The sequence below is a fragment of the Ascidiella aspersa genome, chromosome 6 (assembly GCF_963924565.1).
Source record: "Ascidiella aspersa chromosome 6, kaAscAspe10.2, whole genome shotgun sequence".
Taxonomy (NCBI): Eukaryota; Metazoa; Chordata; class Ascidiacea; order Phlebobranchia; family Ascidiidae; genus Ascidiella; species Ascidiella aspersa.
Window position 1 is genome coordinate 6,929,582 of NC_139452.1, and position 20,170 is coordinate 6,949,751.

General features: G+C 37.0%; 1 protein-coding gene and 1 long non-coding RNA gene across 2 annotated transcripts; both read left to right on the top strand.

The window, feature by feature from the left end:
* Positions 1 to 12,823: 12,823 nt before the first annotated feature.
* On the top strand, positions 12,824 to 16,292 carry LOC146139412 (cathepsin K-like). Its single transcript, XM_083392345.1, has 4 exons — positions 12,824 to 13,200; positions 14,088 to 14,224; positions 15,274 to 15,447; positions 16,056 to 16,292. Exons 1-4 carry the CDS (start codon positions 13,170 to 13,172, stop codon positions 16,275 to 16,277), a joined length of 564 nt encoding a protein of 187 aa, XP_083248471.1. The 5' UTR covers positions 12,824 to 13,169; the 3' UTR covers positions 16,278 to 16,292.
* An 803-nt stretch (positions 16,293 to 17,095) lies between these two features.
* On the top strand, positions 17,096 to 18,440 carry LOC146139413 (uncharacterized). Its single transcript, XR_014501367.1, has 2 exons — positions 17,096 to 17,230; positions 18,289 to 18,440. It is a non-coding gene; the product is annotated as an uncharacterized LOC146139413 (long non-coding RNA).
* The last annotated feature ends 1,730 nt before the right edge of the window (positions 18,441 to 20,170 follow it).

Genomic DNA, 20,170 nt, shown 5'->3' on the forward strand with positions numbered 1-20,170 from the left:
AAAAGCAAGCACTACTGAAATTAAAATATTTTTTCATGAAACAATAAAGAAACTATTTGCTGGCCGTGAATACTAAACCATAATATATATTAAAACACAACTAAACGTTTTGCGAAGTTTACAAACAGGAAGCGTAAAACACTAAAGGGCGCGGCATTCGACAACATCAAGTTATTAACGTTCTACGGTTATTTGAGAAAGTAAAGACAAAGATTTATGTTGGACAACCTGTAGCCCTTCACCACCCGTGTAACTCCTGATTTGATTGATAACCGTTCACAGAGCAGGCAAGAAGAACACTAACGCCGTGCGGAATTCCTTAAGTGTTGAACGTTTTAAAAATTGTGCAAAATCTTAAGTCGCGTAAGGCCAGTGTTGAGACGCCAGTTTTTGCTTATAATTAAATTTTAAATAGCGAAACTGTACTTAATGGTGAAATAGTATCAATAGCATTTTAAATACTTTACCAGGTTGCACTTTTACCCGCTTAACTTTTCATGAGCTACCCGAAAATCCAGTTTTACCAAAAAGTCCTTAAAACAAAACGCAAAAAGCGTAAGGCAAATTCGAACAAACATATATTGTATATAAAAAATTACAATAGTTGCATAAACAGTATAAAAAAGTTTCTTATCCACAGTTATAGTTCAATGGGAGCATAGAAGATCATTTATTTGTGTTTGGAATCGTCAACCTTTCCACGTCAATCGATACGCTGCTCGTACGACGGGAAAATCTGGAGCTGGAAAACATCGCTGCGATCACTGAATGGAGCTCCGCCTTGTTCACAACATTCCGTTGCTGCTGCTCGTGATCGCTTGATTCCGCTTCGTCCTGGATATCTTCAGAGGTATTTATACCCGCCTCTTGTTCAAAGTTGTCAGAACGGCGTTTTCTATTTTCTTGCTGAAGAAGCAGTTGATCATTGCTGGGGCTGGGGCTGGGGTGGTGCTGGGGTGGTGCTGGTGCTGGGGCTGGTGCTGGGGATGGGGCTTGGGCTGGTATTTGGTTCGACTTGGGCTTGGGGCTGGGCTGGGCTGGGGCTGGGGCTGGGGCTGGGGCTGGGGCTGGGGCTGGGGCTGGGGCTGGGGCTGGGGCTGGTATTTGGGATTGGACTTGGGGCTGAGCTGGGACTTGCGCTGAAGCTGGGGCTGGGACTGGGGATGTGGCGGGGACGGGGGCGCTTCTATTTCGAACCTTATTCACTTTCTCACCTTCGTCTTGTTCAAAGGTTTCAGTGCGTCGCGGCGTACATTCTTCTGAAGACTCAGTTGACGAGCTCGAAAGATTTTCACGCAAACAAAACTTTGTTGAATTACGTCATTCTTGAGGCAGTAGCAATAGAACACCGCCAGTCCCTGCAGTCCATTAACCAGCGTGTGGATATACGTCATCACTTCTGACGTCACCTCGTCACCAATGTCTAGGAAAACAAAAAAATAATGATATGAAATTAAACAAACGTAAGGGTAAAGGCCTTGTCACCAAATGCCATTGTTCTTGCTAATCATTATCTCAATCTAAAATTTTATTCGAAACAAATTTGCAGCGTTGTAATAAAGACTTTGTAACTTACGGGGACCTTTAACAATTTTTCTATTTTATATTAGTTCGATGAGTGGCCATGACTTTTTGGAATTCTTACCAGTGAAAAATCCAAGAACCCAAGTCGTTCCAAGAACCAGCATCAAGAAAAAGAAGGCGCCGACAAACGTTTTCGCGTCTTGATTTCTTTCCTCTGGACTTCTTCGTTTCTTATTCTTCCTGGAGGAAAGAAGTACAAAGGCACCAATGAGAGCAAAGATGACGTTGACCACCAGGCAAATCGCGATCGGCACGATCACAGTAAAAATAAACACGTTGGTGACAGGATCCAGCCAGCATTTGGCGAATTTGCTTCCCCCTTTTTGTGCCACGGTATTGGGATTGACTTTCATGTAGTATCCTGTAGGAAGACCAGCGGCGAGCGCTGATACAACTAGAAGTGCCGGGATGAGCCAACCGACCACCAAGAACAACTTGGATCGCTTCTGAGAGTCTTGAACCTGGAATCCAATCGGGTTCGTCATGGCCATTGTCATTCGGATTCCGTCGATCGTAAACCAGCAGCCTGAAAAAAATTATTAAAGCGTTGGTTGTTTGCGACAAACTTAAAAGTAGGAAAAACTGATGGGGCGTAAAGATGAGCGACAGTAAGACAAAAATATCATTCTAAAATATAGTTCAGAAACATTAAATTGTCTCCAAGTCAAATCTAATAAAAAAACAAAATAGTAAAACAAATAAATCTATGTCCCGACAGTAACAAATAAATTACTGTAAAGTAAAACATGGCTGAAAACTAGAAATTCCACAATCCCCAAAAAGGTTATTTGTTATAAACAAAGCAGTTTAGCAGACAGACATTTAATTTTGCAATGGAATGTAAGAGCAACAGCAGGCTCTTGAAACACGGCAATATTTTTTACGGTTGCTACCTGATGCTAGTAAGAAGAAGTGGATGCACGCAGAGAGGAAGACACATCCGACTTCATTGAGGATCGCAGCATCCTGGAGGAGATTGGCGACGTGGAGGAGCAGGAGGGAGAAGACGACGCAGAGCTGGATGAGGGTCCTGTCGCTCGCGATTTGGAGCTTATTACGTAACATTAGCACGAAGCTGAGCAGGAGAAAGCAAACCGAAACCGACTCGCAAATGTAAGACAAAACCTGAAATGGCAAAACCCTGTTAATCACCAGTGAAAATAAAGTTTGACGTTAACCGCACAATTTGTTTTGGTAATATATTTTGTGGAGCTTATTCAAGAACAATATCCCAGTAAGCCTAAATTAATTCAGAATCATTAATTTAATGAAGGTAATAAAGTCAAAAATAGTTGACAAACAGAATTGCCACTTGCTTACTTTAACTCCAAGTGAAATAACCTTTGTCTTTATGGAGAGTAGAATAGCGAACACGGTGAGGTGATCACATTCGCAGTAGACTCGATCGCCTATTACTGTACTGCGACATCCAGCGATGGAATATGTCGAAGATCGTTCGATGAAAGCGCAAGCCCATTCCACATTTTCTAGGTCTAAGTTAGCCGAGGAAATTACAGTGTTTTCGCACACCTTGCGCGATATCAGTTCATCGTTGGTAAGTTTCCGTGAAAATGCAATAGAGCCATTCAGCCTGGCGCCAGTTTTTATATCATAGCCTGACACGCCGATGTAAATGTTGGGGCTTAGTTCGGCGTAACGTGTGTTGGGCTTTGGTTTATTGGGTGTGACGAAGGTGCATTGCGTTAAGGCTTTGTGAACGACGACTTTGAACATGATAATAGCCACTCCGGATTTGCCTGCTTTTCGGAAGGTAGAATTTACCGAGGAATTTGTAAAATTGATCAAACCTGAATGATAAGTTCCGCCTGTTGACGTAAGACGTTTCACCACAACTTGTACGCTGATGTGCTTGAGGTTATATTCCAATGTATAATTGCCCTTTGTGAGTTGGCTTAGGTCGCTTTCAAACGTGTTAAGATATTCCAAACCGTTGCGGAAACCTTTTGTGATTTTGATCAGCAAGCTCATGTTTGGTTCGGGTTCTAAAACGAAGACTTCTTAGTATTCCCATTTTTAGAAAGACTACATGTCGAAAGGCTGTTTTTAAACTTTATTTGAAACTGTATTACTTTCGAAAAGGATGAGAACTATATAGGCTTAATAGGGATTGCTGTGCATGCATATCTTACTGCACACTGTAGTTTTCATGTGTAACATGGATGTCAATAACCAAGAAAAAGTTGTTACTTGGAAATAAAATAAAATGTTTGCAGATTAGGAATAATGTAAAGCATATAGCGATGTTATGTATTACATTGACTTTCAATATTTATTTGGCCAATCTGCAGTCAATGTGGTCGTATCTTAGTGCTACAAATTTTGTTGCCAAAATATCGATCATACACAAAATATGCAGCTACTTTCAGTCAGCACTAGAGCAGTGCTCCGCAACTTTTTTCACTTGCGGCACACCAACAGAGCTAAAAATATTCGGCGGCACACTTACGAATTATATGAAGATCGACAATAGACAACAAAAGCAAGATTCCAGGCTACCCAGGGAAAATAGGCGACTTTTCATTAAACGCGCTGCAGGCGCCGAAAATTTGACGTTACATACTCTTGCATCTTCTGTTTTTACGGTATTCCTAAAACATCATAAGAAGGCCACAGGGAATTCAGCCAAAACACCGAAATTAGAACAACATCAACGCCGGTATAAAACACAGTTGGAATAAGTCCTAAACCCGTCAGATAAAGACCTAAATGGCTAGAAATACACAACATTTTAGCAAACCTTAAACCCAACCCCTTAATTCGTCACTAAGTCTTCTAATAATTCAAACCCTAACTTAATTTCCAACCCCACCCATTAGGCTGAACAAAACTAACCCCCCAAAAATGAAAAACAACCAATGCGAAATTCGCAGCTCTCCAACTGCGCCCTAATCGCTGTTCAAACTAGAGCGCCCAAACGTCGACACCAAAAGAAGCCAGATTGATGACCCCCGATCATTCCATAGCCTCTAACAACATTTTTAGGCATTTTTGTCCATTAGTAGGCCTAATTCTCTTAAACTTTGAACCTATTCTGACACAAAAACAGGTTTAGGTATTTTTAGGCGATTTTAGATCTTATTCTATTGTGGTTAGAAAACGATTTCTGCATATTAATACCTGTGTGATTGATTTAGTTAAGCAACTGTTTTGAAATCCGACTTTCGGCGTTTGACGTAACGTAGATTTTAGTTTTTTTTTTAATTTATAAGGTACACCTTGATTATTGCATAAGGGTAAAATGCCTGCCTTAATATATCATTTTCATTCAATTTTACTGTAAACAGTACATTTAAATACATTTAATAAACGCAAGTAAACATCTCCGGGAACGTCGCGGCACACCTGGCATGGTCTCGGCACACCGGTCGCGGAGCACTGTTATAGAGCAGCGTTAAGTTGCACTAGTACTGGTTTTACATGTCGTTACGTGTCGTTCATAGAAGCTGGTGCTACGCTATGGTTGAAATTAACTGTCATGTCCATATGCTCCTTCATTAAGACGCTAAAAATATGGTGCATGGTTACTACAAAAGACCCTATAAGCGTTTTCTGTAATGGAAACAGTTTTGTCTATTGTCCGAAGCTGAGTTCCTAATGTCTTTCTTTTGTTACAATTGAAAACAATGATAAGACGTAGTAAACAAGTCTGGACAAAAAACTCAAACAAGCCTCGACTATAGGACTTTTACCATGTGTTCTGATGCTAACAGCTAGACCAGGGGTGGGCAATTATTTTTAACCGCGGGCCGCATGAGAAACTTAAAATGCTGTGGCAGGCCAAGTCAAAAATAATATCTCAAATACACGCAATATGACGTCTTTCTCTCACGGGATAAATATAGACTACATATATTGTTGATATATTGGCATTTATCGAGTTGTTGGGCGCGTTGACCTAAAAGTTAAGAATAAAATACGCAAAAAATTTTCACAGAAAACGTTCAATGTTTTTTTTTGCTTTTTAAGGCTTTGAGTTGGCCTACCGATATGTTACTTGCGGTACAACGGCCTTATTGCAACGATGGTATCAATCGGGTTCATTTACTAAACTTAAGACAAACATGTGCCGGCCAGGCTAACATTCGGCCTTGTCAGAAATGTTGGAACAATATGACGAGCACGTTTTCAGCTTGTGCAAAAATGATGCTGACATTTAAAGTATGCCTAATTGTTTACACATTCTGTGCCCTATTAAACCTGAGGTCTCGTTTTTGTCATTCTTGTTTTTCATATTTTTTTGAAGTTGTATATATATTGTTTATTTTTCAATAGAAATTTATTTTTGGACGGCATAAAACCACAGTCTTCTAACATAAGACCCGCTAAAAATGGTTGTATTGTTTCTGCATATAGTAAACAAATTTGGACAGCAGTTTCAATAAATTAGGACAGCGGTTTGAATAAAGTAGTTGACTGACAACGAGCAATACACACAAAATAACTGATATTTAAACATGAAACCATGAATTATACCTTTATGTTAAAGACCCCAAACCCTGTACATATAGCCTTATGCATTGTCAAGCTGGCCCGGAAATCAAATTTTGCCTAAAAGCTAGGAGGTTACCTGTACAATCCAAAAACGTCCGTGTCCACGTATTTGTCCCAACACATACCGCCGTGTTCTCACCGGCTGTTGAGGCGAATCCAGGGGCACAAGATGCTGTTACCTGCGTGTTGCCAACGTAACCAGGAAAGGCGGGAAGGAAAGGCGTAACCGATCCCCCATTGCTCACAGTCGGAGCCGCGTCGCAATAAAACGCTACGGCAAATTATAATGTATTTTATTGGGTGAACGATTGACATTGAGTGTGTACAAATTTTGTAACTAAATCAGTATGTCAAAGTCAAATCATTTGTGAAAATGGACAAGCCAAGTCTAAAAATCATGTAAAAAAAGGAACGTTTGTGAAAATGCTGATTACAAGGGGAAATTGGCTTAAAACTTAAAAATCAGTAATTTTAGTTAATGCAGTACTGCAGTATACAGAGAAAATGTGATTGGTACTAAAAGTTAAAAAATAGGCGACAACAATCCAGCAACAACTGGAATGTATTCCATTTCCTACTTGTATAAACAAAAGAGAAACGAACTTTGTATTGCATTAACGGAGCCGCCTTTATAATAAATCCAATTGACATGTAAAATTCTTATATACGTTTAAACATTAGGGCAAACTGAGGCTTACTTTCGTTGTGAACAGATTCCGTGAAGCCGCTTTGTGCTTTTGCAATTGCAAGTGTAAGGAGAATGTTCGCAGCAATATTCATGAGATGCATCCTTGTCGTTGTTCTACTGTAGGCAGAAATTAAACAACAGACGATTCCACTAAAGGAGGCGCAAAATGACTCACTGAAAAAAGAAGAATTTTAAACTAGATTTAGCATCAAGTTGCAGCAACATGTTTATGTTTTAAGCAGCATGAAATCACTTAATCTACAGTGTCTAATTGAAATAATATTTACCCGGTTTCCTATATTTTATGTGTAAAACGACGCTCGCTATAGGCTATATGTACTAAAACTAAACAATTTTGTCAGAATTGTCGTATTAGTTTAATCATCGCGGTGGGGAACAAAGAAGAGCCATTTGCAGACAGTACAAGCAACAAAAAGTATCAAAATTATTTCAATACAAAAACGGTAAATAATGCAAGGCCAGCCGCAATAATAACGGAATTGTATTATAACAAAACGGTAATAATAAATACAATAATAATGGTAATAGCAAAATAACACGCACAATATTTATTAATCTACACCTCTTGTCACACTGAATTTGAACACACTATAACCGATATATTTTGCTGAGTTCATTTAACGTATTTTCTAAAGTTACATTTGTTACCTCGCTCATAAACTATACACCGAATACCTTGTCACCTTACACGCATTAACAGTCTTAGGGAAAAATATTAAATTACAATATTAATCATTGATCAAACAAAATTAAAAATCTCAATTCAATTGTCGTCCAGCTGGTCACAACAGCAAGGAGCACAATACATAACAAAATATTCTCACGTTAATCATTGTGTCTATTCTTATTTATCATGTCAAAACGTGAAGGCGCTAGGAAAATAGCACACGAAAAGGAAATCCCGTGTTTTTTCCAGCAAATAATGCATTTGGTCTTAATGTAAAACAATGAGGTATCAGCGTATAGTCGTATTGAACGCTCACCTTTAAAACGATCAAGAAAATCTAGCATCGTCGTATTGCAAAAACTAAAAATACAAACAAATCAAATATAATCGTCGCATCAAATAATTCTAGCGGAAATAGCCTACGTAGTCAAAGTAATTTCTATATATGTATGTCTTTAGTCCCTATAGCTAGCATTCAATGACTTTAACCGCGGCCTAAAACTGTACTTTAACCCAGTGGTTCCCAAAATGTGGACCTTGGCCCAGTATTGGGCCATGAGTCTATTTTAAGTAGGCCATAGGGCTATTTGAAAATATTGCAACTCTACAATATGTGGTAATAAAATAGTTCTTGGCGTATGTAAAATATTTTGTGAAAACTGGGCGACCGTGCCAGCTGTGTTTAACTTTGACAGACTGGAAACTTATTAAGCTCCATTTGTTGCCAGGAATAATAATCCTGATAATATCGGCAAACTTTTATGAATCGATATGCAATAGTCATTACCAGAGGTGAAAAAGCGATGGGCCACGATCTTTTTTCCACGGAATAAAAAAGTTTGGACCCACTGCTGAACCGATGCACAGTAAGCTCAAAACACGGTTTTGTTGCAAAATCACGTACGGTCCTTCAATGCCTACGATATACTTCAGAGTCCATACGTTAACCGATATCACCAAGCATTGCCCTTTCTTTCATTTGCGTGACTTTACGCTTTAAAAATATGGGGACCATTCTTGTATGACTGCCCTAGCGGCAAATGTTTTCCGCACATCACCGACTCCCCAATTCATACTTCGGTTGCTTAACGGCTGCAACTGCCACATCTTAACAAATATATTTTCGCCCTGTAAAATTTGACCGCCATTGTTCGCAGGCTTTAGATTACTTCCGCTTTAAATTTACCCGACCTGTCTTGGTGCCGCCTTCCAAAACAATTTGCCTATGGCGAAATTTAACGCTGTTTCCTGTAGGATAAAATGTTAGACAGTGATTTGATTCCTATTTTGTATCTTACATTTTTTCCTCCAACAAAAAACTTCATCGAAAGCTGCACATGCTTCCATAAAAATAATATTTTAAAATTCTCCAACTTCCAAACTCGTATAAACAAAGCTGAATTCTAATTTTGACAAAAGACGTGCCGGTTTAAACATTTCGTCGTTGAAATATTACAACTATAGTTGTCATTATAGCCTCTAAAAATAACACATTTTCACACGTATTTCAACTGCCTAAAATTTGTTAAATTTTCGGTAATCTCAAACTTTCGAAGATGTATGTGCTGTATAGCAAAAAAACGAAAACATTAGTATGAGGTCGCAATCTGAAATTGTCAGATCTGATCTGTATGGGATCGCAATCCAAATTACACTTCTTGAAAGATTAATTTAATTATGTTATTGGATGCAGTTACTTTGCTGTTTTGCAAAATCCGGGGATATGAAACTACTGCCATTTCCGAGTATTAGCAACTAAACTTTCATAAAATAAAATACTATGTCGTTACAGTGGGGGATGTTGTCCTATTGAAATCGCATTGTAAAAATATGTTCTTAGTTGAACTTGTTGGCTTGGTAAGGTCGATTCCCTTCAGTTTGCACTTACCTAGCAGAAGTTTGCCAATGGCTGGTCAACGTATCTCAGATTGTCGCATTCGCATCTGCAATATTGCATGAAATTCAATCGAGCTTGTATGAATGAAAAGCAGATGTTTTTTTTTATATATCTTAATTTCTTTCTTTTTTGAAATCATGACTTTCAGTCGTTTATCAAACGAAACTGTTTTTAGCGGTGTACTGCTTCATGCCTTTTAAACACTTCAAAACACCTATGATCGATATATGTTTAATGTCACTTTGAGGTGATTCGGGGCACTTTTAGGCAATTTCCGATTTTTAATGCAGTTTAACTATACCTACATTTGTCGACCATAAGGCACGCCTCACTAGGGGGTTAAGTGGTTTAAATTGTTCCATGCTTCGCTTGGGTTTATTCTGATTTTATGCTGCCCTATAAGCAGTGGTGGGATTCAAATTTTTTGTCAACCGGTTCTATCACCAAAAGTAATATATTTCAGCCGGTTCTGTTACAAAAAGTCATATTCTTTTACCGGGAAATAATTAAAGTAGTTGCAAGAACAGGATGCAACTCAGGTTCTAGCAAATTTTTGCGAACTGCGAACAGGCTGAATCCCATCAGCTAACAGCCACACTAAAAAGCAGCAGTCTTATGACTTGTACTTACGACGCAACAACTAAATTTTCAGACAAACCATACCAGAAGAAAATTACTGCAAATATAAAAATTAACACAATGTATGACTGTTACCTGTGACTTTGCACATTGCACATTAAAAAAAAAACAACATATGAGCTACTTGGATCGAAAAAAAATCAATGTATGGAATAAGATGCAGAAATCCATTGACATAGTAACCAGTAATGCTAACCGGTTCGCTGATTTCATAAAATGTCGCCAGACGATCTATACAATGGTGCGAACCGGCTGAATTCCACCACTGCCTATAAGCAAGGATATTATTGGTACGCAGTTATGGTTTATAATTTTACTATTTGCTTGTTTTTGAGCAACTCACAATCTAAACAAAAATCGGTATTTCCCTTTAAAATATTTTCTTATTTTTCCGGCCGATTGAGTTATTATGAAGACAAACGAAGATTTAAGTCATTTTTATAGCAAGTCAAATTTAGTCAAGCCGATGACCTAAAAATGAAGCGCAAACTTGTAAAATTGGTAAACCTGTCCAATTATAAGTGTACCCCCAGAGGAGACGGGGATGTGAACATTTTTTGCACAATATGCGCAAAAATGTGCACGCCAAAATGTGCAAAAAATGTGCGCACATTAATAGCTTCAAAAATGTGCGCACTTTTGCCACAATGTGCGCACATTTTATAATGCCTTCAAAAAAGTGCGCACTTTTCTTTAACAATGTGCGCACATTTTGAACTGGCTTCAAAAAGGTGCCCACATTTTTTAACAATATTGAAAACCACTGTGCGGTAATTACAATACTGATTTTAAGTATTTGGTATCCTGTTTGTCTTGTTTGAAAAACGGGGATATTTTGTAGTTTCGTAAACAACCGAATTACAAAGAGATCGAAACTTCGGGTTAGCGACGCTTTCTGTCGCTATGTAATGTAATATGGCCTGGCGTTATTTGAAATCACACAAGGCGTTTCGGCTATACTGCTCGTGTATTGTTGATAAAAATATTGGTGCTTTCCAATAGATTGTTGTTCCTTGTTGCTACGATACACGACATACCTTAAATGTTTATTGGTAATTTCTTGTCATACTGTAAGGCGGTGGTTCTCAACCTTTTTTCATTACTGTCCCGTTTTCGTTGCACAAAAATTGTGGCCCAATAAAGTTTTATGAAAGAACAAACTATAAAAAGGGTTTAGAACAAATATAGCGGAGCATATATCAAAACAGATTATTAATTCAACCGTGCATTAGTGAGGTACTTGCTTCTGAACAATAAGTTTACATTCCTTCTAGATTCTAAAGCCATTACCCCAAGCCATTATTTCCATATAATTAAGTATAGTGACACAAATAAAAATAAATTCTTCAATAAATCTAGCTTTTTTTATTTCGGCTGTGGCCCACCTAAAATGTTTCCATGCCCCACCAGTGTGCCATAGCCCACTGATTGAGAACCGCTGTTATAGGTAATACTGTGCAATTATAATACTAGAACACAGGGTCGTCGCACTACGGCCAATGGTGTTAATTATTTCGGCAAACGTCATTTTGGTGAAAAAGCAGTTAATTAAATTATATTTTGCTATTGATTTAACGACAATCAGGTTGCAGTCTTACGCTGAAGAATACCTTTGGACATGACATCATTTATAACAAAAAAAAATTAAATTATAAGTGTTTAGGAACAACACGTTAACCATAAATCGCTAGTCCACATTGGGATAAATTTAATATTAAAACCGACAAGAATCTAGCAAACTTAAATATTATAGGATACACGCAAGTTTTTGTCGGGTGCAAATCTAAACCATCTTTTCATGAAAGTTAAACATATCGACAATATTATCAAGCTCTGTATAATGTTTTTTATTAAATTTTTCGACTTTGTCCACCGCACTGTAACATAATATCGCAAGATGCTGACTAAAATCACACAAGGCATTGTGACTACTGTTGTTTTGTTGTTAAAATCATCGGTGGTTTCCAATGAATTGTTGTTCCTTGTTACGATAGGCCTACATTACACTGTCGCTACGATACGCTAAACAACATTGTTGCTACGTTAGGTTACATCGTTGCTAGGCTACTCCCATACTTCGTGTTTCATTTCGACACTGATAGTTTGGACAAATCAACCTGTCGATACCTCATCACGTCATTAAAATGGTCAAAAAGTTAAACCATGAAAAGGCAATGTACCTCAGGTTATCAGGCCAAAGCTACCTTAGCGCTAACAAGCCTAATTAACTTTAATAACATTTATTGTTTGTAATAATTTACCATTCAAGGCGGAAATGCACAAATTAATTTGGTATCTGATCGGCACCGATAACACTCCATTATAGGAGTTCCTATACTACCTCTTGTCATCGGGTACCGGCTCCTAACGATGTATCATACATCACTACTCGCTCTTTGTAAAAATTGGCCAATGCGTTGTAAACCAGAAATTAATTTCGTTTCAATATCCTTGAAACATTACTAATTTGCAGCAATATTGTTGTCAGCTTATTTCTGTTGGGGTTGTTTTTGTATTTTTGCTCATCTGTTTATTTAAATTATTAGTTTACTGTAATAAAATTGCGTGGCTGTATTAAAAAACAAATAAAAATAACCTAAGCATAAATAAATAAAATAAAATACTCAATCTTTGTTTCATTCTAACTACAGAAGGACCAACCCGACGATTCTAAACCTTTGCTATAATTAGAACCAATCCCTGGTAAGACGATATCAAGTCTTTTGTACTGTGGGACTTTACAAGGAGAATGCTTCGGTGTATCACTTGCGACCAAAGCTATATAAAAAGCACAGGACAGGCTTATAACAGAATAACCATGGGGCAACTGTAGGTTGGCGTGATATCCGAAAAAAATAGTTGTATGAAAAGCAATAGAAGTTATATGAAACTTGTGCTAGGCGTTGAAAGTTAAGAAGGGTCAGTTGCGCTTGGTAATATTTAGCAATATGAACACGGGCTAAACCTGCTTTGGCCAAAATTATTAGCATTGTTTAGGCATAGCCAGAAATTTGCCATTCTTTGCATCGAATTTATTATCGTTAATCAGATCAGAAGCATCGATAAATTATCAAATCATATTTGTATTCGATAAAAACTGATTTTAGCATACATAACGCAAACGTTTTTAAGCTTCCCAAAATAACAACAACGACAACAAAATGAACTGGGAATCATGGAAACAAGAACACGGTAAGCCCTGGTTAACGTGTTTTATAAAATTATCGCAACAAAATACACAAGGCCCGTGTGTTCGATGACGTCAACTTGAGTTGATGACGTCAAACGTATAAATAGTCTTTCGGGCATATTTCTGTCAATATACTCTTGTAGTATGTGCTTCATACCAGCGGTTCCGAAAGGATGTGTCGCGAACCAAACATGAGTCGCAAAGTACAAAAAATGGGTCGCGCAGTTTCGATTAAAATCTGCCAAAAATTGCACTTTTTTATAATTTATATCTATGAAGAGTTAGTTCCATTGCAATATATTGACTGAAATATTGCAACAAGCGCATTTCTTTGTATTCGTCTCATTGAACTGAATTAGTGCATCTTAGGCAGTTTTAGTGATATTCAACTCTCTTCCTTCTTTAAATTCCCTTCATTAATTAAAAAGCCGAGTTTATTTGATTTCGGAACAATATTTAAACTAAATAGTTTAATAAACAGAACAGTGAATTAAAACGCCAATAATCTATTTTAAACGGTTTGCTAATAATTGACTAATAAAACCTCACATATTACATGCTACTTGCCGTGTCTTAGGTCGCGTGATGACCACAAAACTTAAATTTGGATTGCACTCCCAAACGTTTAAGAACCACTGTTTGATAGCACATTCGTCTGCGTTGCTTTGCCGGTAGAGCGACGGTTCTGGTTTGACGACTGAGGTTGTGAGTTCAAATCTCTTATAAATAGGTTAAACATAATTAAATAAATAGTCTATAGCCAAACAATTTATTTTATTTTTTTAAAATGCTCATCTTGTGAAAACTTTATTTTCAACCAAAAACTCTTACAATTACTTGGCCTAAAAGCCTTAAGATTAACTCGCCCAAACTGTGTTTTGCTGTTTAGGAGGGTTTTCAGAAGCAGAAGATGCAGAGAAGAAGCGAGCGTGGGAAGCAACTCTTGCTAAAGTGACAGCTCACAACTTAAAGTACGACCAGGGTCTGGTTTCCTATCGACTTGGAATGAACAAGTTTGCTGTACAGGTGACGTTATACGACCCACACTGAATTTTACTTTTTGTTTTACCCTAACGCTTTTCAGGAGTATTAAACTTGATAACCTACAATAGATCCAACTGTTCAGATGTAAAAATTACATAGCTTAATAATATTGTGAAATAATAAATAAAATCACGTCATCATTTTGGCTTGCTTAACGAGCTTCAAGGAAACTGAAAATTAGGTGGTTTACTTGATTTTTTCTTTTGCAAAGAAATGATTTATTTTAAACTCCTTGTAATTTGGTTAAGACATGGCACATGTATAAAGCAAGACATATAATTAGCCAAAAATGCAATAACCTCATGTTTTGCACAAGTCGACGACTTTTTAAATAATATAAGTTTGAAAAAATATGAATTATACCAACTAATACTATCGGTAATAAGCAAAACTGGGTTGGTATCTCATACCAAATCAACATTTCTAGAGTAAAATTTAAAGATAAAGGTTGTCTAAAGCAAATGAACACTTCGGCGAAGTTCACTGAAAATTATTATTGCAATTATTGCACGTTACAATTTGACAGTTTTGGTTGTTAGGCCATTTTGACACCATTTGGGTAGGCATAAATACCTTAGTCTAGCACTTTTTATAACCGGTACGCCATGTAAGGTTGCTAGGTGCGCCGCGGACAAAAGCGAAAATATTTTATAACATAAAATATATACTTTTTTGCGGCATAGCTCAAAGACCCCACAGTACTTTTAAGATACAAACTATAAAGCCTATGTAATGAATAAGAAAAACCAGAAATCTTTAAGATATGATACTTATGGTGTAATAAAATATACGCTAAACACAGTACTCTTCAATATACGAAACCTATGTAACGAAAACTGTACTTTTTGAGATAGAAAAAAAACAGTACTCTTTAACATATGTCTATGTAATAAAAGTTTGCAAGCAATTCAAGAGAAATGGTGGTACATTAAAAAAAATAGCGCTTATTTGAAGGTCTATACTAGTTCACCCTGGCTTAAAAAATGTCCCTATAGTCAAATATTATTATCAATATATTCTTCCTGCTTTAGCGCCCACCACTTATGAGCACACCAGGAGAAATGGTAGCCGACCCAACTGCGTTTCCATTGACACAAGCTTCACAAAATACAAAGTTGCCGGAGTCGGTGGACTACAGAGTTAAGGGTTGGGTTACATCTATGAAGAATCAGGGCCAGTGTGGAAGCTGCTACGCCTTCGCCGCTGTAAGTCAAATGTTTAATTAAATTTAGTGGGAAAAGTAAAATGATTTTAAAGCATAATCGTTGGAAGTTTTAGTAAGACGTAGTAAGAACACCAAAGCCCATACAGAAATAGGTATGTATCGTTTTTAACATTTCGAATATCTCTTTATTTATTTTCAAAGAAGTATGAAAAGACTGAAAACAAATTGTTCAAAATAATACTAAAATGTGCCATTTCGTCGAAGCTCGAGTCCGGCTTCACTTTTCAGCCTGTATTTTACTCATCTATATAAATTAGATGGGTATTCAGCAACCCACTTATATGAGTGCAATCTCTAGATGGGTCAATGAAGTTAAATTCTTAGAGTTTAATTAAGAAAAAATGCTTTCGCGCCTTCTTCATGTATTTAGACTTTATTTAAGTTGCACATCTGTTGGACGGAAAACAGCAGGTTTCGTAAGTCTTCTTGTTTTATGACGTCATTTTATGACGTTATCTCTAAAAATCCCACGCTGACCTTGGTCCACGCGCATCAGAAAAATTGTAAGGGTTTGCTTTAAAATAAGTTTAAGAACCACTGACCTATAAGCCCAAAAAGTAAGACATTTAAGCCAGTTTATCGTTTCAGGTTGGTGTTATGGAGGCACAAATTAAAAGGACTGACGACAGACTTGTGAGCCTGAGCACCCAGCAACTTGTTGATTGCTCTGACAACTATGGTTGTGGGGGAGGCCACCCGACCAAATGCTTTGAATACGCTAAAAACGGCTTAGCTTGTGATGATTACTACCCCTACACGGGTAAGGTAGGTCTCGGCGTGGTGAGCGCTATAATGTCACATAAAATTTAAACTTTTAACTACCATAAAGAAGTTTTTTTAACTAAATATAGAATTGAAAAAAAAAATTTTTTAGATGTACGCAATTTTTTTATTAGATATGAGCACTTTTCAGTACATGTAAGCACTTACAGAATTTAAAAATAAGCTAAACAAATAAAACTTAAACTTATTAAAAACATATATTTAAGTAAAAAAAAAATATTTAAACCAACCAATATGTAAGCACTTACTAAATTAAAAAATTAAAAAAAAAAACTTTTTTAATGAAAAACGTCATTATAAATTTATACCAGATATAAATTCTGACTAAATTAAAAATTTTAAGAAAACATTATTTTTTTAGAAAGATGATGGCCAAATCAAGGAGAAGGCGGTTAAAGTGATAAATTGGTGGTTGGCCAGTGGTGAAGATTTGTTAAAGACGACAGTTGCTACGTTTGGCCCTGTAGCTGTTACACTCCATATTCCAGATCATTTTAAACATCTACATAACGATACAGGTTGCAAATAACTTTTTCCCTCAATTTCCGTAGACTTAGTTAGAAATATTTAGAATATCAAACCCCATACAGAATAAGGTATTCTTTTGAAAGTTTGTAATATCTATCTCTTTATTTATTATTAACATTGAAGGAATAAGGAAATAGTCAAAATGTTCACAAAATACGTCTTACTACATACTCCAACCATTATGCTCCATGCCTTAGTGGTTCATAAATTTAACAAATCCGAAAAGATCAATACAAGTTCGTGTACAAACGTCTGAACCGAGATAATGTCGACCAACCCGACCTTTGAGGCTTTTATGATATTTATTATATTATCAAACAATATGCTAACCCTGATCATGCAAAAACTGCAGATATATTCGACTCACAAGATCCAGGTACAGGCTGGCATGCTGTTCTGGTTGTTGGATATGGAACAAAAAAAGGTGTCGATTACTGGATCATTAAGAACAGGTGAGGCTACCTAAAACAACAGAAGAATGAGCGTTTTCTATCGAGGCCTTCAATCCTGCTACAGTTGCATCGTAAAAAATAAAAAAGTTAAAATAGAAGACTAAAGATGTTTAATCGCAGGAACCGTGAATCTCATTACATACTTGACTTAAGAAATCTTACTATCTTGACCGCAGCCACTACGCTTGACATTCTTACTTCGTCACACCTTATACATATGGATAAATGAATATCACTTGTTTTTTTACTCCCTATAAAACCTTTGTTCAGCTATGATTTATGAGAGATGTTTTACATAAACAATGTTGTAAAATACGCTGTTCAATAAAGTGGGAACACACAATACGACCTAAAAGCAACAATACCTGAAGCAGAAAAAATTATAATACCACAGTATTAAGACCAATGACATAATAAAGCCAAATACGAAGTTATAAAGCGGAATAAGATCTAAATCGTCTGAAAAGACATAAAAATTTGGAATAGGTTCTAAATTGATTGTAATAAGGCCTCAATGGTTAAAATAACGCCTGGAACTACACGGAGGGGGAATATGACGATCAGGGGCCGTTTGTCAGGCGTCGCCGTTTTGATGTCGAAGTTTGGGCGCCCCAGTTTGAACGGCGCCGTTAGGGCACTGGTGTTTCGGTACTGATATTTTTTACCCTGTTTGGTGTGTAATGCGTTGGGTTACACATGGGTTACGGTAAAGATTATTAGGGGAGATAGTGATGTAGTTAGGGGTGGGGCTTAGGAGGCCTGATTTGGGCCATTATATAAGGTGTTATTCCGAAAGGTTTAGGACTTATTTCGATTTAGACGTTATTACGACTATTGGCTATAGTAGTCCTATTTTGGTTTCATTTCTACCTTTGTTTTATTACGACGTTGATGCTGTTATTTCGGTCTCAAGGCTGCAATCCTATTCATGCGATTAAATTATTCTTTTTATTTTAAAAGCAGTTTATAACGATCTAGAATTATTTAAATATGATACAGCAAACATCTGGTCAAACGTAATGTACTCCCTGTATTAATAAGTATTTTTATGTTCACAGTTGGGGAACTGGTTGGGGAGGTTGTGGCTACGCACTGTTGAAAAGAGGAGTTAACCTTTATCAGATTGGAGACAATTGGAGCTATACTCTAGTGAAGGCCCTAAAACTACCGCCGAAAAAATCAGGAACATGTAGTATACTGTAAAGAAATCAATGAAGTAGAAATATTAATTTGTCAATTAGTGACCAATTTTACTGCGTTTTCTTAAATGTTGAGAACATGGCCGTTATTTCAATACTTTGCTAATACAACTTTTTTACCTGTTCAAAATGTCCGCTTGCCTTTTTTTACATTACTTTGTATAATCGGTGTATATATGTTTTGTGTAAGATTTGTTTTAGTAAAATATAGTTTATATTCCACAGTCAGGTTGGGTATCACTTGGTTTTGCAAATGTGTAAAACACTCACTCAAGAAGCAGTAAACCAAGACATAATATATGCAAATAACGCTGCGTTCAAGAGGGAAATTACCCTACTATTTTGGTAAAGGTCCGGATAACTATTAGCATTGACGATCGCGGGCCGTATATAAAACTTATGTCGAATTTGATTAACTTGTCTGTAAATGGACGTATTTGTCCAATTCTAAATAAGGTAATCAGGTGGCACTATATAAAGACTATTGCATTAATTCTCGACAAGCTTTTTTAATTCTACTTCGATCCGATGAAGCACGGTGGTGCTAAACTTGTCGAGAACTTAATACACTCTGTTTTTTATATAGTGCCACCAGATTAGCCTACTAAATTGCTTTAACCCGACAAAATGCGAGAAAATCGCAAGAAACTTTTCTAAATTGTCGTTAAAGGCCCGTTTACACTACAGCTGCACTGAGCTGAGCAAAGCGTAATTTGCATTTAAATTCTATTGTGGCGAGCGTTTCACGCTTTGCTAAACTCAAGCCCCGTGCAGCAGCTGCAGCTACCTTAAAAATACGCTTTGGGGCAATTTTCACGCTTTGCTAAACTCAAGTCCGGGAAGCTATAGAAACACGTTACGTTTGGAGCGATTTTTACGCTCAGTGCAGCTGTGGTGAAAACAATTTCACGCCCAGCGCAGCTCAGTGCAGCTGTAGTGTAAACGGGCCTTAAGTTTGAATTTCATGTTTAGTTTGGAATTCTATCAGCCAACTTTTCAACTGTAGGGTACTTCATTTTAATTATGGATCTAGGGTACGGACCAGTAGAATTAACTCTGCGGGCAAGATTTGGCTCTCGGGCTGCAATTTAGTGTCACCTGATTTAAATATAGGTTAAAAAGCAATAATGCAATTTTAAGTTTCAAGATTCGCCTTTACAATAATAGGCATCTAATAGAAAGTTAATCACCACAAACGTCAATCCAATATACTCTTTGGCGAAACTATTTTTGAAGCTCTATATCAGGGGTTCTTAAACTGGGGTCCATGGACCCCTTGGGGGTCCGTGAACTAGTTTGAGCGGGTCCATGAAGATCTAATTGAAACATTAGTGTATATTTAAGCAGTAATCAATTTATTAAAGAAAACAATTTATTTAGAAATAAAAAGGTTTTGCATTAAATGTATTTATACTCCATTTCACTTTTACATTTTTTGACCAAAATCAGCAAGTTTGTGAAGTCTATTTGTACTGTGAGGTCCTTTTTTTGGCCTTCAGTGGTCCACGCGAGATGAAAGAAAACTTTAGTGGTCCGTGGTAAAAAAAGTTTAAGAACCCCTGCTCTTTGTTTTAATTATCAAACTTAGTTAATATAACCCCTATACCGAGAATCCTTTGCACTACACTAGGCCGCCATTGGGACATAGTTACCACATTCAAGTTATATCTAAACGTGACGTCATAAAAAGTAACCTTCTAAACACCACGCAGTCACTTATTCTGTTATATAGTTGTAGATT

Bases quoted from the DNA above. Each gene is read 5' to 3' on its own strand.
- LOC146139412 (XM_083392345.1), top strand. From the start codon at position 13,170: ATGAACTGGGAATCATGGAAACAAGAACACG. The intron at 14,225-15,273 runs GTGACGTTATAC...TTCCTGCTTTAG, and splicing joins TGAACAAGTTTGCTGTACAG to CGCCCACCACTTATGAGCAC. The intron at 15,448-16,055 runs GTAAGTCAAATG...TTATCGTTTCAG, and splicing joins GCTGCTACGCCTTCGCCGCT to GTTGGTGTTATGGAGGCACA.